We start from the raw sequence: 20,709 nt of genomic DNA, 5'->3' as shown, positions 1-20,709 counted from the left end.
ATCGCTTGCCTTGTGTATCGGTACTATGGTGGTGGTGGCGGGAAGCCATGGCACACGGCATGGTTGAACAACTCTGCTAGGATTGGGGTCAAGATCTGTTGTCCATGTGCAAAGTGCTCAATGCATAATCCCTCATGATCTAGTGATCTCCGGTTATGAGGCCAGAGAAGGGCAACCCGTATATTTTGCATAGTAAACAAGTGACACGTAGTGGGTCTGGGCATAGAGGACGAGAGAGAGAGAGAGAGAGAGAGAGAGAGAGAGAGGCAATAACGTCCTAGGGAGGCCTCGCGGGCCTATGGGATAAAGTACACCAAGAGAAAACAACTCATACAAGCCTCAATGGGCTGAAGCAAAGGGTGCTCTAGGGCCCTTGTTGAGTAGTATGCTAAACTAAAGAGCTCAAGAGCTTAAGAAAACTCAAATGCAAACTGTAAGCTGGGACTCAGAAGCCAAAACCTGGCACCTGTGGTGGCTCTACGAAAACATCCCTGATCTGCATCCGTCGAGCTGGTCTCCGCGATCTCTAGATCCGGTGGGCTATGTCAAGAGTGACACCTCGTCTCTGTCAATCTCCTGTGAGGAAAGTTGAGATAGGCCAAACCTCGATTGTATGTGCTCTAGTTACTTTCTGTGCCATACGTGCTCTTTGCGTCTCCCGCTCGGGAGGGACTGCCAACCGGCAGCAGTGTTGTGTTGGCTCTCTCTGCTGATCCAGACTGCCCTCATATCAGTTAGCTCCTTCTCCTCCATCCCACTGTCTTGGAGCTAACTCAAATGCATAGAAGTCTGCTGTGACACGTCGTTGTGCTTAGTCTACCTTAGTATCTTTTGGCGTAGTCGCCTCTTGTTGCTCTCTGATCAGTCACGATAGGGTCTCCCTGTGTTGTCGCATCTCAAATAGATAGAGCCCAATACAGACCTGGTCATGGAAGTGGATCAATTGTGAGAGTTGACCGAAGCCGTTTCCCTTCTAAAAGAGACAATGGTATTGTCGTCCTCGGATCTCATAGTAGGCTGGGTAGACACATAGGAAATGCTCCTGCGTCTCGACCACCCCCAATGTGCATAACCTGCAGATCTACTACTTTCTGGGGGTAGCTGCAGTTCTCCCTACCTCAATCCTTGGCTAATGGGACAAGACCCGCATCTGTCCAATGGCAATCCTCAGGCTAATCTCGTCTCGTGGGATCGACTCAAGCGGTGCATCCATTGTAATGAAGGGGAAAAAGAGGCCAAGTTAGAGGCCCTCTAGGGGGGAATGTGGAGGGACTATATAAGTCCCCATCCACCCCCTACTAGGTACTTTTTGATGTGACATCTAATCCTATCTACTCTCCCTTCCTCCTTTCTACGCTCGCTCACTCTCTCTCTCTCTTCCCTACTCCCTTTCAATCTCTCCCTCTCTTTCCTACTTCATTCTCTCTCTCCTACCCTTTTCCCTCCCTCTTCCCCTCTCTCTCTCTCCTTTCTGCTCCTCTATCCCCCTTTCTCCAAATCTGTCCCTACCCCTTCTCTACATTGGTATGAGAGCCCCTTCCTAGGGCCCTGTTTCGGAACTAGCTTCAACATCAGCCTGTCAATGCCAAATCCTGCCCAGCCAACGTAAATTTGTCAAAGCTCCTATCAACACCAAATCCTACCGTACGATGCACGTGATTTCTGGCAGAACGTGGAGCATTTGCTGGTTGCAATGAATCCCAGCTCCAAGCATTGTCAAATCTGCTGGCCTTTCAATTGGTATCCTGAGGGATGTGGCACCAAATTCCAAAGACTGAAGGCATCAAATTCCAAGGGCTGAAGGCATCCTTTAGACCCGTGCGACGTGCAGCCAAAGCATCAATACTTGGCTGATTTTTATGCCTTGTCACGGACCGGTACGGTCCAAGAGTACTTGCAACACTTTTAGAGGCTTTCCTTGTTTGTGCAGGATGTATCTGAAAAGGGAAAGCTGTTGCGTTTCAACCATGGGTTAAGTTCTTGTCGCTGCAGATGTGAAGGCACATATCCCTCAAACAATTGAGAGGGCATCTCAGCTTGCAGAAGTATTCGAGCCTAAATATGCTGGCAAGCACAGAAATGCCATGGGCAGCTCGCATGCTATGGGGTATGACACTGAGTCGAAGCCCAAGTTTGCTGAGTGGACTGACAAGAAATTTGCAGCAGCACTATTTTCTCGTTTTCCTACTGTCTCGGGTAGTAAGATGCCGTATGCCATGCCTTACAGGTATCCTGATGCCAAGCTTGGAGGCAAGCCTACTACTGGAAATGAGCAGTCTGACATAAAACAGCATACATGGGCAATAATGGACAGCAGAAAGAAGGCCAACTTATGTTTTAAATGTGGTGAGAAATGGACTCCTGAGCATAGGAATGTGTGCAAGATGCGCAACAATGGTACTGCCAAACTCAGCATGATCATTGACCTCTTAGATGACGAGGAATTGTTTGATGCCCCAGGTTCTTTGGATACGTCTCAGGATGAGATGGCAAATACACATGATGCAGATGAGGCTCCTGACACTGGAGCCACGAAGGGCACCGACTTTCCTTTTGATCTTGGTGGTGTTACTATGCATGGCTTCGCATTCGTATGAGATTCTGCCCACTGGTGGCATGAGAGGCTGTAGGCCAACACTCTTTTTTGTGGAGCATCAGGACGCGGTACCTTTTTATGCACGTGAAGATGCAGGTGGTAATGCTCTCGTGAACGAGAATGAGGTTTATTGGGATGCCCAGCCAACACTTTATACTATTTCCATGCATGCCTTGATGGGTGCCAAAAGTGATGATACTATTAGATTAATAGGGATGATTAATGGCAGGATTGTGCATGTGTTGGACAGCAGTAGCACCCACAGTTTTGTTAACTGCAAGACCTTACAGAGGGTTGGACTGATTGCTACTAAGATAGACCATGGGCTGAGAGTAGAAGTGGCCAATGGACAGCATATGATCAGTAGATCTTGTTGCCAAGATGGCAAATGCAAGGATTAAGTTCTCTGATGACTATACTTTTGCAGGTGATCTCTTGGCAATTGACATGGGCCCAATAGATGTTGTCCTGGGCTGTGATTGGTTGCAATCACTTGGAAAAATCAGCATGGATTTCAATGCCTTAACACTCAGCTTTGTCCACAAGGATGGATCAGTTACATTGCATGGTATTACAGCTCCTAAATTGCAGGTCATTTCAGCAAGGCAGTTGGCCAGAGAGCTCAAGAGGGGCAGCGCCATATATGCATTAAATGTGTCAGTAACTAAAGAGGGTGGTACTCCCCGTGTTGATGATTGTGATATGCAGAGATTGCTCTTAGAGTTTGCAGATGTGTTTGCTGATTTGACATCATAGTTGCCTCCGAGAAGGGATGTAGATCATGCCATAGTCTTGGAACCTGGCTGTAAGCCAATCAATAAGGCCCCATACCGACTCTGTAAGGTAGAACGGAAAGAAGTCGCAACTCAAGTGAGGGACTTACTTCTGAAGAGTTTCATCACTCATAGCACTTCTCCTTTTGCATCCTCTGTACTCCTGGTGAAAAAGAAGGATGGTTCTTACCGTATGTGCATTGACTACAGAGACTTGAATAAGGTCACCATCCAAAACATGTTTCCAATTCCGAGGATAGATGACCTGTTGGATGAACTTAAGGGTGCTCAGTTTATGACTAAGATTGATTTGAGGTCTGGCTATCATCAGATTAGAATGAAAGCTGGGGATGAGCACAAGACAGCCTTTCGCACAGAGAGGGGACTGTATGAGTTCAAGGTGATGCCTTTTGGATTGACCAATGCACCAGCTACTTTCCAGGCACTCATGAACAAGATTTTGCAGCCTCTCCTTTTCAAATATGTGCTGGTATTTTTTGATGACATCCTCATTTACAGCAAGGATAAGCAGGAGCACATCAGACATGTCAAGGAAGTGCTGGAAATTTTGAGGCTGCATCAGCTTTATGCTAAAGCCAGCAAATGCACTTTTATGGTACAAGAGGTTGAGTATCTTGGTCACATTGTGAACAAGGATGGCATTCGAGTGGATCTTGCAAAGGTGAAATGCATTGAGGATTGGCCGCAGCCATGCAACCCTACTCAGTTGAGGGGATTCCTAGGTCTTGCTTTCTTCTACAGGCGCTTTATTCACAACTTTGCCAAGAGGGTAGCCCCTCTGACAGACCTTTTGAAGAAGGATGCTTTTATGTGGTCTATAGATGCACAGCGCAGCTTTGAAGACCTGAAATTTGCCCTCACTCATGCTCCTGTGTTGGTATGCCCTCATTTTTCATATACTTTCATTGTGGAGGCAGATGCTAGTGGCAAAGGATTAGGGGTTGTGCTAAGATAGGAACACAGGGTAATTGCTTTTGAAAGCAGGAAATTGGATGCCAAGGAACTAGATTATCATGTGTGTGATCAGGAAATGTTGGCTATCCTCCATGCTTTCGAAAAATGGCACCACTACCTGTATCTACCAGGAGTGGATTCATGGTATTCAGGAAGAATACATGCAGGATTCTAAGGCAGCTTCCATATTTGTGGAGTTACAGAGGCCATCGAGCCAGGGGCATGCTGAATTTAAGCTGCATAATGGGCTGTTGTGGTGCAAGGACAGAATTTATTTGGTGCCAGATTCAAAGTACCGATTGCTGGTCTTACAGGAAATGCACTCATCTCTTATGGCAGGACATGCGGGTATTACTAAGACATATGAAAAGGTCAAACAAAGCTTTATCTCGGATGGCTTGTGGCGGGATGTAGTTAAATTGGTCATTGAATGTTTGCCCTGCCAGCAAAATAAAGTGGACAGCCAGTTACCCGCGGGTCTCTTGCAGCCATTACCTATTCCAGAAGGCAAATGGACTCACATTGCTATGGATTTCATCACAGGGTTGCCTTCCACAGAGCGGGGATGGGATAGCATTTTTGTGGTGGTTGATAGAATGACAAAGCAGGCCCATTTCATACCCACTAGACCCGTTATTCAGCATCATAGGTTGCTTGGCAGTTCATCGAGCATGTTTTTAAGCATCATGGTTTCCCTCAGGAGATTGTCAGCAATAGAGATGCAAAATTTATGGCTCACTTTTGGCAGGAATTATTTACAGCAGTGGGTACTTCTCTTACACCTAGCACTGCTTACCACCCTGAGATGGATGGACAGTTAGAAAGGGTGAACAAATGGCTGGAGGAGTATTTGAGGCATTTCGGTCATGACACAGAAGTCTTGGGATAAATGGTTGGCACTTGCTGAATTTTGTTACAACAGTACCAAGCACATCTCTATTGGCATGAGCCCGTTTGAGGCTATGTATGGATGCACAGTGGGTATGCCATCTTTAGTTGCTGACATGGCTGTGAAAAATCAGCAAGCAAGAAATGACTTGGAGAGTATGGATGCCCTTTTGCAATTGGCTAAAAAGAATATGCAGGATGCCCAAGCCAAGCAGAAGAAGTATGTGGATGAACGCAAGAGGTATCTGTCTTTTGAAGAAGGGGATTATGTGCACGTACACTTCCATAAGAACCGTTATGCCCCCTGAAGGATAATACCAACACGAAGATTGCTCACATGTATTACAGTCCCTACAGGATCATCCGCAAAGTTGGCGAGGTGGTGTATGAGTTGGAGTTACCCAGGACCTCCAGGATTCATAATGTTTTTCATGTGTCCTTGCTGAAGCCACATGTCGGACAGCATGTCCAAGTCCTTCCTGAGCTACCACCTATGGATGAGGAGGGCCACATACTCTATGTTCCAGAGCGCATCATGGGTTTCAGGGATCACGTACTCCGAAACAAAGTCTACACCAAGTATCTTATCAAGTGGCAAGGACTCCCTGAGGATGAGAACTCATGGCAGCCAGAGAGCATTGTCCAGGGCAATCCCTATCTCCTACCGGGCTGATTATTATTTGCTGGTGGCTGCACCTATTTAACAGCCCGCATATCAAATTTTGAGGGCAAAATTCTATGGGAAGGGATGGCTGTAATGAAGGGGAAAAAGAGGCCAAGTTAGAGGCCCTTTAGGGGGGGAATGTGGAGGGACTATATAAGTCTCCATCCACCCCCTACTATGTACTTTTTGATGTGACATCTAATCCTATCTACTCTCCCTTCCTCCTTCCTGCCTACTCTCTCTCACTCTCTCTCTCTCTCTTCCCTACTTCCTTTCAATCTCTCCCTCTCTTCCCTACTTCATTCTCTCTCCTACCCTTTTCCCTCCCTCTTCCCCTCTCTCTCTCTCCTTTCTGCTCTTCTATCCCCCTTTCTCTACATTCATGCTGTACTGAAAGGGGGGAAGAAGGTCCATTTGAATACGGTGATTTGGCAAACCATGTGGATATACTTGCATACCATGTATCGGCTCTGCTCTCTGCTAACCTTCTGGATGACTCTAGTGCCAGCCTCAGTAGTCTTCAGTGGGTTAAGGCCCAAACTCTGTGGAGGAATGTAATTGTCTGAAAAATGACATCAACCTGAAGAGGTATCATGGCGAACTCTGCTTGCAATATCTGATAGGGGACTGAGGGCTTATCGTAGACCCCATAATCACTTGTAGCTTGCTCAAAATCTCCTCCATTTTGTTGCCAAGATATCACTCCCCCAGAAAGGTGCCGCATATATGACAGCCGGCCTCACTAGAGTGTCAAAAAACCAGCCCCGAGAGAGAGAGAGAGAGAGAGAGAGAGAGAGAGAGAGAGATTAACATCTATAGGAGGCCTCACGGGCCTATGAGAGAAAGTACACACCAAAAAGAGTAGCTACATCTTTGAGTATAAGAGAGTCGGGTAGTGAACATGGTATCTCCTATAGAGTGCATATAGGAACTCTAGGATTATTTTAAAGCATAGCTATTTTCTAGTCCTATCATAGAATGACCTTTATCACATAAATTTAAGACTGACAATCTTCAGGCTTAAATTTGAATTCCCTAATCAATTCTTGTCATTCACCAGTAGACCATTCATTTGCCTGCATTCTTAGCTTTGTTCACTTTAGCAAGTTCAGTGGCTCTTTGTTTGAGCTGAGCTCTTCAGATATCCATACCTTTGTGCTTCAAGCTTTATTATCGTTTGGATGAAGAAAGCACTATCTATCCTTTTAAAGATTTCATTTGATTGTGAAAGCGGCCTTGGTGACATGGATATAAGATGATAGGTGGGGTACCCAAATATAGTATATTTGATTCCTGGCTATCCCCTTCAAGGTCCCAACTTGCAGTAGGGAAGTCCTCTTTGTAGGTTGGATATAGATTATGATGTCACCTCAACTTGAAGCGACACATCCATTTGTATGTCTTAAGTCCACACTGAGCTTCATGCTTTTGTCAGAGTCGTCTCTATGTAATCAAACATAATTTTAGTCTCTAGAGGATATGATGTGCGTGTGTGATCGGCTTAATGGTGGAGTTTAAATCTATTGTAGGGGGCCTATGTCGCATTGTTGGTTAAAATCATACACTTTCATTTTGACTACTAGTCTGGCGTTTACATGTATGGGGACTAGTAGAGTTGCTAGTGATCTGGTTCTTAGGGTTTTATCTTCTCAAACGAGGGTATGTGCCAAGACATGTCAATGGTTATTCATGAACTTTTTTCGCTTGATTGAAATGGAAGATACTTTAGATCAAAGTGTGATGACTAAGCACGTCTTTCTTGTATTGAACATAGCTAGCTCAATTTCATATTAATGTTTTATTGATGTTATTAAGGACTTATGGTTTCAGCACTATTGTCCTTATCTTTTCTTTTCTTGTACTCACTTATTTTCATGTCGTTGTTTTATTGATATTATTAAGGACTTCGGTTTCATCATCCTTGTTCTTAGCTTTTCTTTTGGTCATTTTCTTGAAAGGGCATTGTGACTTTGGAGACTCAACATGGAGCCATTCGTATCAAGGTGAGGATTATTGTAATTTGATACTTTTCTTTGAAAAAGATACTTTTAGTTGGACATTCTATTTAATGTAAACTTTTTATGGGTTTGCAAATGGATATCTGTGATTACTGAATTTTGATTGTTTTTGGAGTGTGCCTTTGTCGTAAGTATTCGTAGGAAGAATCGAATAAAATATAGCCCAAAAAACATAAGTTTATATCTTCGTTGCTTGTCTCGATTCCAACAAGGTTTCTGGTGATGGATTTAGTTGAGAGCATATTTGCTCTTTTATAGGTTGAGGGGTGCTTGTGCAATACACAAAGGAAAGATGGAAGAAGAGGTATTTTTGCATCTTTTGTCAAAACAATAGGTCTTTATAGGAGTGCATAATTTGGAGGAACAAGGAGCAATTGACCAAAGTCCCAATAAAAAGAAAGGAGAATGGGATCCTCTGATGCTGGCTGAGCTGATCTCTCTCCCTTTGGCTACCTCATGAGTTTATCAAAAGGCGTTTCCCTTTCACAGAGATTGCCTAGAAGACTTGTGCATGTGATGTGTGCACTTGGTCATCAGACATAAGATCAATGCTTTCATACCCATCAAACAGAGTGAAGCTTGCAGCTCATCTCTCAACTCTGGATGGAATGACTGTACCACTATCAAATAAGAAGTCAAAAGTGTGTTCATATTAGAGTTACTGCTTGGTTTTATGTACCTCTAATGCCATTCCTAGACCAATTAGTGGTCATTTTTTAATTTACTCATGAGCTAAGCTCAGCAAGGGCAGCTTGTCTATGTATTGGGCCTCTAAAAATTTTGGTTGGCCACATGGCACTCTATGCCATCTAGAGTTGTGGAAACCCTAACTTTCTAGTACCTAGGTTTAGACTTGCAGAAGTCTCATGTGTGTCTTCCAAACACATGTATATTCTCTCCCATCAATGAAATATGTATGTTCTCTCCCTTTCTTGCATCCATCTGCTTCACAACACTCATCTTTTATCTTGAAGTTGAGCAGCCAGCACAGGAAGACCAAATGTACCATCTACTATGAGTTTTCCAAAACCTTACTTTGTAATACCTAGGTTTGGACTTGCTAAGTTGTGTGTCATTCACACGCACATGTATATGCAGTCACATCAATGAAATCCGTTTGTTTCTCTCCTTGTTGCACCCTTCTGCTTCACAACATACTCGAACATGATGTCAAAGCTAGCAGTCTGGAGCTGTAGCTGAGAAGAATTCCAGCAATTGTAGCTTTTGGAACAGCCACAAAGGAAGATGCACCATATGCCAGATTTTGTGAATCTTTTCTAGGGCACTATTTTCCAGGTTTCTTTCCTAGGTTTCAAAATCCGTGAAGAAATTTTTGCATTTTGCAAAGCTTAAATGTTCTATATAGCAAGGACAGTCCAAAGAGAAGACAAGAAATGTAGGTGATTTGCATTGTGGTGTTTTGAAGAAATTTGTGAAATATACTACTGCCTAGAATATTAAATGGAACTTTTGAGGTATCAAATCCTCTATTGTTGCTAGCAACCCTATCCAAGGTCTCTGCCCTTCCCACTAACATATCTCCCTATCTTTTGTCCTTACGCTACCATGCTTTCCCCAAGTTCAAGCATTCACCGGCCTATCTAGCCAAGCAGGTAATGTTTGGTCCTCTAAGCTTCAGCCTTCTAGCTTTATGTGGTGGTTTCATCCTTGTACGTTTCAGTGGCACTAATCTTTAGTGTACAAAGGATAATATTTCTTAATCAAGGGCCTTGTTAAGCACAACTGTATACTCAGAAGCAATGAAATGTAAAGAGACGGCTGTTGGAATTTTCAAACATTAGGAAATTTTAAGGCTTTCTTTGACTTCACTCTTGTAGATATGCCCAACTGTACAATGTTTGAGTCGAAAGCACGACTGTATACTCAGAAGCAATGAAATGTGAACAGAGGGCTGCTGGAATTATCAAACCTGAGAATTTTAAGGCTTTTTTTGACTTTACTCTTGTAAAGACCCCCTTGCTATATATATGTCCTCATGTGAGAGCTACTTTCAACCTTCTTTAATTTTGGCTTTACTCTTGTAAATACACCCTTGCTGTATATATGTCCTCATCTGAGAGCTACTTTCAACCTTTTCTACTTTTAAAAACTGTTGTTAGAATGGTACACTGCTGTTTTTTTGTGCAGTCACCTTTTTAAGTGAATAATAACTTCAGCTCATGCTACAATCATTCATTTGAACTAAATTGTTAATAATTGGTACGAAATGCCAATGCTATTACACTTGCCATTCTTGCAGCTGTTGCCAGAGTGTGCTCCAAAGTCTGTGGCATACTTGCTGGAGTTGTTAAAAGTACGGCACTGTGCTGGTTGCCAACTTTATCGTGCTGAGGGTCGTGGAAGCATTTGGGATCTGACAGGCCAGCGTGTCAATCAGGTAGACGCTTCTCTGCATTTCATACGTAACTGAAGCAAATGTGTTCTTTCTTTTTTCCAAGCCCGGATTTGCCACATTGCAAAGGTCACGGGGTGTGAAATGGGACTGGTATACCGTCTCTTCTTTGGGTGTCAACAAAATCTGTATTTGAATGTCAAGCAATGCTTTTGCAAAATTCCTGATTTACCACATTGCAAAGGTCACAGGGGATAAAATGGGACTCACCGTCTCTTCTTTTGGGTGTCAATAAAATCTTTGTTTGAGTGTTAAGAAATGCTTTCTCAAAATTTTCCTCCTGGAAAAAATGAATACCTGAATCTTGCAGTTACAGGTGGACCTCAAGAGGTATCTTGATCTGAATTCTTGTGTGCATGCCTGAATCCTGTCACAAATGTGAATGTGATAACATGGATTGGCATGCAGGCCGAGCATCTGTTTTTAGGGAAAGAATTGTTTTAATAGTTCTGTGTTTACCTTTCTTACCAAGGTTACCTACCGGACTCCCAGTAATATCCTTAGCTTGAATATCATGTCCTTTCCTTCACCTCCCAAAATGATAGTATTATCAGTCCATTATTCATTTCAATTTTCCTGTCTCTGTAGTGATGCATTGGCTTGGTATATTTTTGCATGTAAGCTATAAAATTCTCTGCGTACACTTTATTCCGAATCTCGCAGATTTGCATGCAGACTTAAGGACTGCAAAGATGGGAATATTGGCAAATAGCGCAATTTCTTGTACTCTGCCTCCATGAGTTCTATTGCAATTTATTTTAAGTCTATCCTACAGGCTTCAAATAATGAGAGAGAGAGAGAAAGAGAGAGAGAGAGAGAGAGAGAGAGAGAGAGAGAGAGCAGTGCTATAGTTTGAAAGCTCGCTCACTTGAATAGGATCTCTGAAACATTTAAAGCGACCCACAGCTCTACATAAGAATCTATAATTGAGAGTTCCGACAAAGGAGAGAATGTATTGTAACTATAATTGCAGACTTTCCATTGTCATGTACTAATACCGGTATCCACTCAATTTAGCACCTTGTTTTCACTAGTGTGCCCTCTTTTACATATTCTGTGTATTTGTGGAATAGAAATATAGTCCCACGAATCATTTTTTCCTTGCAAAAAAAAGGTGCCACGACTGTATTGCGTGGAGAGTTTAGACGATAAACATACATTGGGTTCATCATATATGAACTTGGGCCTAGTCATTCACATATGGAACCAAGATATCAACAACAAGTGTACAGAAGAGTCTCATTATAATCTTTGGTGTGATTGAAAATACAATCTTGTGTTGCATGAGGCATTGAAGATCTAACTATTTGATCTGCAAAATTTTTTCCAAACAGAGCCAAGCAGGTCCTCCATATGCACTTGTGCAAGGTTCTCTGGAAGCTCAAGGTGTGGGTTTCAAAGAAATCCCAGGAGAAGCATGCCCAAGAATCATGAGGGGTACAATGGGTTGGATTGGGGGTGGTCCCGATTTCTTCATAAGTCTTGCTGATCATGAAGAGTGGTACCCCAAATACACAGTGTTTGCTCATGTTTTGTCTGCGGACATGCAACTGGTCGAAAAACTCACAGAGCTTCCAACAACTGCATCTGTGTGGAATGGAGTGAGGGTATCTGTACTGAACAAGTTTGTGAGTTTGAGGCTCAAAAGATCTGTGAAGTAAGAGTCCAATGCTCAATCGTACCTTATTAGTTTTAAATATTGTCAATCCCCCAGCTCTAGTCCTGGGGAGTAGTTCCCATAAGCTATGTGGGAACTCTAAGACTTATACATCATCTTCAAGTAGGTGGACAGCTGTCCTTCCTATTCATTTCATGTTGAGGCTGACTATTTTAACCATTTATAAAGCATATTGTCTACAACACAGTGTTACTCTTCTTAATAGCTAAGTAGTTTTTATTTACTCAAAAATTTGAGACTATCATCTGCAAACCCAAGCTTCATTAAAGTTGTTCATGTGCATTTACATTGCCGCTTCTTTCATTTTCAACTGTTTTTCATTTATAGTAGGTTGCTAAGTTTATATTTGAGACCTTATTTAGCACTAGTTTTGACTTGACCTTGATTAGATTTGCAGCTTTCAAAGGCATATAGAAAAAAATTGTATCTTACCAAAAATATCATTCGTGTCCGTATATAATCATACCAAGGTTTTCATTTGTATATAGGGAGGCTATGCAAAGAATCCAGAGGTATGTAACTTCGAAAATATCATAGATACATGTCCTGTTTTTATATTGTTGGCACAGCCCCCGTTCTTGCTCAAAGGATTCTTTTCGCTCACATTTCAAGTTACATTTACGAAAATACATATCTAAATAAACTTCAGCTTGTAACTTAAACACTTGTCCAACTATTGCTTAATAATTACACACTTCTATATACACATAGGTAAAAACAATATGAAAATTATGGTGTTTTCCATATCCAGTAGTCTAAAACTTAACTATGGGTTTCCCATGTTTTTAGTAGTGTCTCTTTGTATTTTGACAAAGTTCAGGAATTTCTCTTTGTCCTATTGGGCCTTCCTAGATTCACCTAGGTTGGTGGAAGTGTTATATCATGTAAGGGCAGTCTTTATATGATTTTTAATAGCTCTTATGTACTTGAGAGGGACACCAACGTATTCCATTAAAAAGTTAGCATTCTAATAAATTTAAATATTAGTCAATCAGGAGGATGCCATAGTTTTCTAAAAAATTTAGAAAAATAATTAATTTTGATTTGTTATTCAAAGCATCACCTTTGAGTGGATGTCGCATTCTTATAGTAACCAAATTGAGGATTCCAACTATATCGTGGATGCTAGTATTCTTGGTAGGCAAAGTATTGCTAGCTTCTTGAAGGGAAGCTAGCATCCCTTGCATGGGACATCAGTCAAAAGTGATGTTTTGTATTATGTCTCAAAAGACATGGTAATAACACTAAGAGCCAAAGGAAAAAAATGGAGATCAAACATCAATCATAGACTGAGGATATGCAGATTTAGCTTTGAGGTCTTTGATCAATGCCTTGCCATCTCGAAAGATAGCCCATTTGTCTTCTTTTCTGCTCGTCTTTACCTTTGTAAGCTTTGAGGTTTTATTCTTTAGTTGAGCTTTCGTGAATTCGAAGAAAGCCAAGACTTTTACCTTTGGGGGTGAGAGTTCAAAGAGTGGATGCCACGTAGATGCCTTACCTTTGACACCCCAACCAGGTTCACCTCCAAATTGCAATGAAGATGAAACGCCAGTCCCTATAGTGCCCCCCAATAGTAAGCCATTATGTGTTCAAGACATTGACTTGTGTTTTAAAAATGGGGTATTTGAAGGTAGAGTGCTCAAGAAGCATGGGACCTATATGTTACAAAATGTGACGTACCCAAAGTGTCTCAACGTCGACTTGGTAGATAGGAAGGGTATTGGATGCATTACTTTACACATACATGAGGTGTTCTATGTGGATTTCATTAAGACCTTGAATGTAGGAGATTGCATCTATGTTGTAAACTTCTCCATTTGTGTCAAGAACGTAAGAAATGTTGGAGGAATAATAGATTATACTTTGACTTTTGATCCCTCCAACCGTCTTTAAAGGATTCCGAGTTTCATTGTAGGTCCCTATTTTCTCCTTGAACATTCTATCTTCAAGCATAACTTAAACCTGCAAAGACCTTATCAACAAAGGTGAGGGGAATTAGTTGCCATTGGCTATTAGCATCATCAAGCTCGGCACCTCATTCAAACAAATAGATGAGCTTATCATAGGAGATGGTGCATTGGCTGATGACCTTATTACTGTAAGTCATTCGAATGCTACAAGCAGTCTGTTTACTTTGCAGTGATAATTTGTTTCCTGTTCATCTAACTTTCACATTGTGGACTGTAGCTCACCTTTTGGAGTAATAGAAGGTTAGATTATTTAAAAGTATCAGAACGCTTCAAGACTTTGGGTGAATGCCAATATATATTGAGGAATGTGGGGGTGAAACAAAATACCTACCCATTGCCTTGAACATGCTTGATGCAAAGCATAATTGCCCCAATGATCCAAGATTGTCAGTAAGGCTGTCACAAGTGTTCCTTACTCATATTCAAATAGGTTATGGGAATCAAGTATATGAATGTAGGGGGTACTTCATTCCTTTTTATTGTAAATTTGTGACATATTTTTGGGATTTCATTGACTTTTTTCACTTGTAAGCTTTGCCTAAGGCTTCAGTAAAACTATAGGCTATTACCTTAGAATTGAGAAAATCTGTTCATGTGATTTGATAATTTTCTAGTTGAAAGTAAAATTTCTGCAAGACAATCTATTATGCTGAAATTGTAATCAAAGCTATTGATCCGTTATGCTGAAATTGTAATCAATTTGCTATAGGTTATTGGAGTTCTGACAGTCATTGGGGTTGATTCTACATTATATTGAGTCAATTTGTGCTGTTTGCAAGGAGTCTAAAATTTTTGGCTTGATAAGACTTTTTGTATGTCTTATGATAAACATAGAACACTTCTTAAAATTCCCAAGATCAAGGGTGTAATAACCACAATTGAAGGTGCAAAAGTTGAAGTGATGTTGAAAGATGCTATAGTCGACAAAGTCTTGCAGCTATCCTCTCCATTCATTCAACTATTGGAGGAGAATATGCAATACCTTATGTCCTAGCTTTTGAGTAAGAAAGTGGAGGGTTGTTACCTCACAAATATGTTTGGCAGGGTGACTGGATTTATTGTTGCAAAACAGAGCTTGAATAGTATCATCTCATATTGTAATTGTGAACGAGCAGCAACTCTATTTCAAATTTTGTTCACTTCTCCTAGATGTTTTGCATTTCCCAAGAAAGAGCTTTGTGCTTGCTATGTAATTGATCTCTATGATCATTCCTATAATAAGACAACACTATTTTGGATTTCACAAACTCTTGCAAAAGTTCATTGTTAGTTTCTTGAAAATGTGCTCATTTCAAGCTGCTCATTCAACATTATAAACTTGTTAATCTCAATTTTCCTCCTTCATTCTTTTAATATGAAACTTAGATTTTAATGATTGTTGTTTTTTTGAATTCATTCAGCAAACAAGGTAAAGCTAGATGTGACATGGTATCTTTGTACTAAAAAAGTATCTTCAGTCCCCTTCTTTGTTGGAAAGAAAAGTTTGAAGGCCATGGATGATGAAATACTTTCCATGATGCAACTATGCTTTACATCAAAGGACTTTGATTTGCATTCTTCTTTCTTCAATATGTACCCAGCTAACAAATGCATTTTCCTTTGCTTAAGTCATGCATTGAATTACCACGTCACAAAGGATATCATTATCGATGCTGAGCTTCAAAAAATGGTAACAAGTATTCACAATTTGATTTGTGAGGGTTTAGTGAGCACAGAATCATGGCTGGAAAGCAACCGTATTTGCAAATTGTACCCACACATCTCAAGAGTGGAAGAGTACTTGGAGTTATTTGAGAACAAAACAATCATATTTTCTCCATTGGATACATATTTATATATAAGCATTGTGGATGTTTTCAATTTCCAAATCGAGATATGTCACAGTCATAATAACAAGACAAATTACCAAAAATACGAAAAGAGTTCAACATGAAGAAATTTTGGACAACAGAATTGGAATCATGTTTTACACAAACATAGATCCAAATAAAAGTTTAAGAAATATAAGCACTAATTTTAAGAACTTATACCCTTCCACCAACATGTCGTTGCATAAAATTACACAAAATATGAGGGAAATAAGAAAGACAATTTCCCAAGGCAATGAGGAAACGCATTCCCAAAAAGTTCCAATGACATTGTAAGTTCCCTTGCATTTGAAACACAAAATTCAGTAGAGGAATTGAAGAAAAGTCGCAAGAGAAGAAGGCGTATTGTTCTTGATAGGAACATTGAAAAAAATGAATACACATCATTGTTTGGTAAACCATCAATTACTATTATCAAATATTTGGAGGCAATTAAGGACACCCCTTCTTTTGAATGTTTCTCTTGTGAGAAGTTGCATTTTAAAAAACAAACCGTCTTCTTAAAGAAAGAAATCCACGAGTGGATTCTAGAGCGCTGTGGAATCTCTAGTCACATATATCAAAATAGATCCATTCATGTTTGCAAGGACTGTTGGAATGCCATTAGCAATTCTAAGATGCTTAAATACTTCACACCCACTCAAATACATGTAAATCAAGAAATAACTGAGGTGTGTAGATTAAATGAAATAGAGGAAAGGTTGGTGTCTCGAAGAATAGCTTTTACACAAATAAGGGAACTCACTTTCGATGGTCAACTTGGTGTCAAAGGTAGCATAGTAAATGTAATGGCAGAGTTCAAAAAATATTGCCACATGTTTTGGACGAAGATGCAAATATGTTGATTGGAATTAAGAAGAAAATGAAATATAAGTCATGTTACATGGTTCCACATGTTCGCCCATTGCTTCTCATGTCCGCAATGAAAAAACTTATAAACACAATACTTTACAAAAGCAACAATGTTACTTTAAACAATGAATGGTACGATCACTTGAATGCATGGAGGGAACAACAACAAACGTACGAGGAGATGGATTGTAGGGGAAGTACACAAAACGACGAGAGTAACTTAGAAGCTGACACGTTGGTGCACAATCTAATTTTTGCCGAGCAAGTTGTCGACTACGAGGGCACAATCCACTTACTGAGCAAGTTGTTGCGACAGTGAGGGCACAGTCCACTTCATTGCCCCTTGCGAGGGTAACAGGCATCTTGGAATTTTCCAAGACAAGCACAACGAAGAACTGAACTTCCCTACACTTTTCCATGGCATGGCTCTCCTAGAAGCAATGGAAATGAGAATTTATCGTACATGGACATATTGAAATGGGAGATGACACACAAGTTTTTGAAATTTAGTCAAAACATTCCTAATTTGTTCTTCAAGTCAATCAAGACGCTCATCCATCAGGTGATGCAATCCACATGGGTTCAATTGCGAAAGGGTATGTTAAGAAACACACACCTTGGCAAAGGACGTGATGAACAAAACTAACATAGAGAAAGTTCTAAATTCTCACATAGGCTATAGGTATTTTGAAGCACTACGCACTTCGCTAGACTACAAAGAAAAACTAGGTAAAGAAGCCTTTGCAATAATGCGCCAATTGGGACCGCCCACCTTCTTCATCACTTTCTCAAGTGCTGAGCAAGTCTTGTGGGATCCTTTGGTGACTTGCATGAGGATAAGATATAGCCAAGAACAAACAATGGGAGAGGTCGAAAAGGTGCTTGGTATTACAACCACAAGCTCCAACAAATGATTTCCCTGCTAAACAAGGACAATGGATTCGTTGGAAACATAAAGATTACTTTTTGTGACAGAGTTTCAAAGCAGAGGAAGCCATCACGAACATGGTCTGCTTTGGGTTGAAGATGCACACATTTACAATCGAGATGACAATGACATCATTTGCACAAATGCATAACATGTGATAACGACTTGCTCAATGACAACATGAAAGACATTGAAACACATAAGCATACATCAACATGCATGAAAAGAAACTGTAAAGAGTGTTGTTTTCATTACCCTAAGCCTCTGTTGCTCCAAACAATGATATTGACACCTTTCAACTCTCCTCAAAAGAGCTTCTACAAGGAAATTTACAAGAAGATGCGTGAATGCATGGCAGTAATACCAACAGAATCACATAAAAATACAAAGGAATGGATAAAAGCACAAGATTTAGATATACCAACATATATTCTTCCATAAGATCACAACTACAAAAGCCAACCCTATTCTTGAAAAGGCATCCAAATGACATGTACACAAATGCATTCAATAGAAAAATATAATTCCTTTGGGAATCCAACATTGACATCCAATTCATTTGAAAATTTGGACACACAAAATTGTTTACGAAGAATGGGAAATGCATTCCTGCACGCGGAACAGATGAATGCATAGCTAGCAGCTTTCATTTCTTTGTCGTTGCCACTGCACAAAGCTTCTCGTGAATTTAAATTTATTAAGATAAATGAACCTAGCAATAGGGCATTAATATTAAAAAAGAAACATCAAATTAAAGGCTAGATGACAATTCAAAGAACATAGCTTATGAGAAAATCATCGATAAGTACATGAAACGCCAGGGTATGGACGATGTTTGTCTTGCATCATTTGCTTCCAAATACAACCACAACAATCAACATTCAAAGAAAAGGAAAAGCGAAAAAATTATAAGGTTTGTCAAATTCAATAGAGTGAAAGATCCAAGTAACTACTATAGGAAACAACTCCAACTCTATTTCCAATTCAGAAATGATGAGAGCCAACACCTAAGCAATTTTAGTTCTTGCAAGAATGCATTTGAAATGAACGAAAATATCATAGTATAGAACAACAACAAATTCAACTACAATTACGACATACTCTTGAACATAGCTGAGAGCATAGAATGAAGAATACTTCATGAGAATTAGAAGCCTAAATAAAGAGCAAAGAGAAATATTCAATGACATCATGCTTCGTAAGAGAATATGTCCGCATGAAAAAATCCACATTTTCCTTACAGGAGGAGCTGGTATTGGGAAAACTTGCTCCTTCTCCTAGTTCAAGGCTTGCTTCTACAACCAAAGCATAAGATGCAATGACCTGACCTTGCCATTGGCACTCCTAGCATACACTGGGAAGGATGCCTCCCACATAGATGGCATAACTATCCCCTCCACCTTACATTTGCCAATGCATGCTAAAAACCTCACCTCCCTCTCCCGCGAAAAGCTAGATGCACTGACACACCTCTACAAGCAGCTGCTGCAACTTCTTGTGTTTGATGAGATTTCCCTAGTCAGGCATTGGACAATGAACTTGCAAATCTAAGAATGTGGGCCCTTAGATGCAACTTCAAAGAGCACTTTGGAGGAGTGGATGTGATAACATGCGGGGATTTCCACCAGGCCGACTTGTGAAAGATGGATGGGTCTTAAAAAATAACAAGGGGACACGACTCCATGGCCAACACCTACTGGCATAATAAAATTCAATGCTTCGAGCTGAGGGAAACAATGATGCAATAAGATAACCATTTTATTGAAATTCTAAACTCCTTAGGAAAACCACACACACACACACACAAGAACATGTTGACTACATCAACCAAAGATGCTTTCGAAACCTGCCCAGGGACCATACCCTCCCACACCTATTCTACACAAACATGCAAATGAACTTGCACAACGAATCCATTCTACAAATAGTGGAGGGAAGAAAATATACACTAACATCAATAGATCATTTCACAAAGTTTGCATGCATCAGTCGCAAGATTTTGGATGACCCAAAGACAAATGATGGACTTAGGACAAAAATAGAAATCAAAGAAGGAATGCTTGTTGAACTTTGCTCAGAAAGCCTTGACCAGCAAGATGGGCTAGTGAATGGGGCTGATGGCGTTTTTAAAACAATGACTACACACAATGGAAAAGACATAATCTGGCTAAAATTCACAACAACAACAAACATGGGGACACATGCAAAGAGAAACATCGCTGCCTACATACCAGGAGTACACCAAAGCTGGACACCAATTTTTAATATTACAAAGGAGGTGCAAAGAGGACCATCAAAGACAAGCATAATGACAATGAAGCAATTTCCCAATCCAATCCGCATTTGCACGAACAATCCACAGATCCCAAGGGCTCACTATGGATCGCATTACTTTCTCTCCAAAAAATGTGCATGGGCATGGTCTGGCATACACAGCAATGTCTCGCGTTAAAACCATTGAAAACCTTTACTTGTTAGAACTAATACAGAAGGAGAACTTCCATGTCGACAAAGATGTCCAATAAGAGATGGAGAGACTAAATAGAACGCGTGAATGGATCACACTCAAGGAAGAAAGAGCAAAGCAAGAAAATTACATCACGATCCAAACTTTGAACACAAGATCATTCAACAAATACAAACTTTACATTGAAGGAATGCAACATCTGTTAATAGATTGGTTAAGAATATGCCACCGTTGGTTAAGTGATGTGATTTGATGGACAATGGCAACTTCGTAGAGCCATGTCTTGGAGCTAGAAGGGCCCAAGAGGATGGTAAAAGAATGAGAAGGTAGAGTGGTATAAAGAGATTAGGGTTGGCCCTCCCTTCAAAATGTGACTTGTATAAAAGGCCAAATGGTTGACTTTGGTCTTCGTTGTTGTTTGCACAAGTTTGAATACAAGCTCCCTCTTTTCTTCCAAGAGAGGGTTTTGGGCATTCTCTTGTTTCCATTGTAGTGCCCTTGTCTTTGCCACTCCATCCCCCTTCACTCTCCTCTTCCCTTCTCCTTCTCCCTCCCTTTTCCCCTCTCTTCTCCCCTCTCCCCCTTCCCTCTTTCTCTCATGGAAACACATTGCAACAAT

The 20,709-nt window shown here is 40.7% G+C and overlaps 1 protein-coding gene across 1 annotated transcript in view; it reads left to right on the top strand.

Moving 5' to 3' along the window:
• Positions 1 to 12,233, top strand: part of LOC147880377 (peptidyl-prolyl cis-trans isomerase) — a 30,908-nt gene extending 18,675 nt beyond the window's left edge. Inside the window, exons 3-5 of the mRNA XM_087370856.1 lie at positions 7,855 to 7,899; positions 10,175 to 10,312; positions 11,662 to 12,233. Of these exons, the coding sequence (XP_087226982.1) occupies positions 7,855 to 7,899; positions 10,175 to 10,312; positions 11,662 to 11,988 (510 nt within the window). The 3' untranslated portion in view covers positions 11,989 to 12,233. The remainder of the gene's footprint in view (positions 1 to 7,854; positions 7,900 to 10,174; positions 10,313 to 11,661) is intronic.
• The last annotated feature ends 8,476 nt before the right edge of the window (positions 12,234 to 20,709 follow it).

The sequence above is a fragment of the Dipteris shenzhenensis genome, chromosome 32 (genome assembly GCF_047967505.1).
Source record: "Dipteris shenzhenensis isolate YYH24624 ecotype China chromosome 32, Dip_SZ_1.0, whole genome shotgun sequence".
NCBI classification, from domain to species: domain Eukaryota; kingdom Viridiplantae; phylum Streptophyta; class Polypodiopsida; order Gleicheniales; family Dipteridaceae; genus Dipteris; species Dipteris shenzhenensis.
Note: the sequence above shows the minus strand (reverse complement) of the source record. Positions and strands in the feature narration are given on the sequence as shown.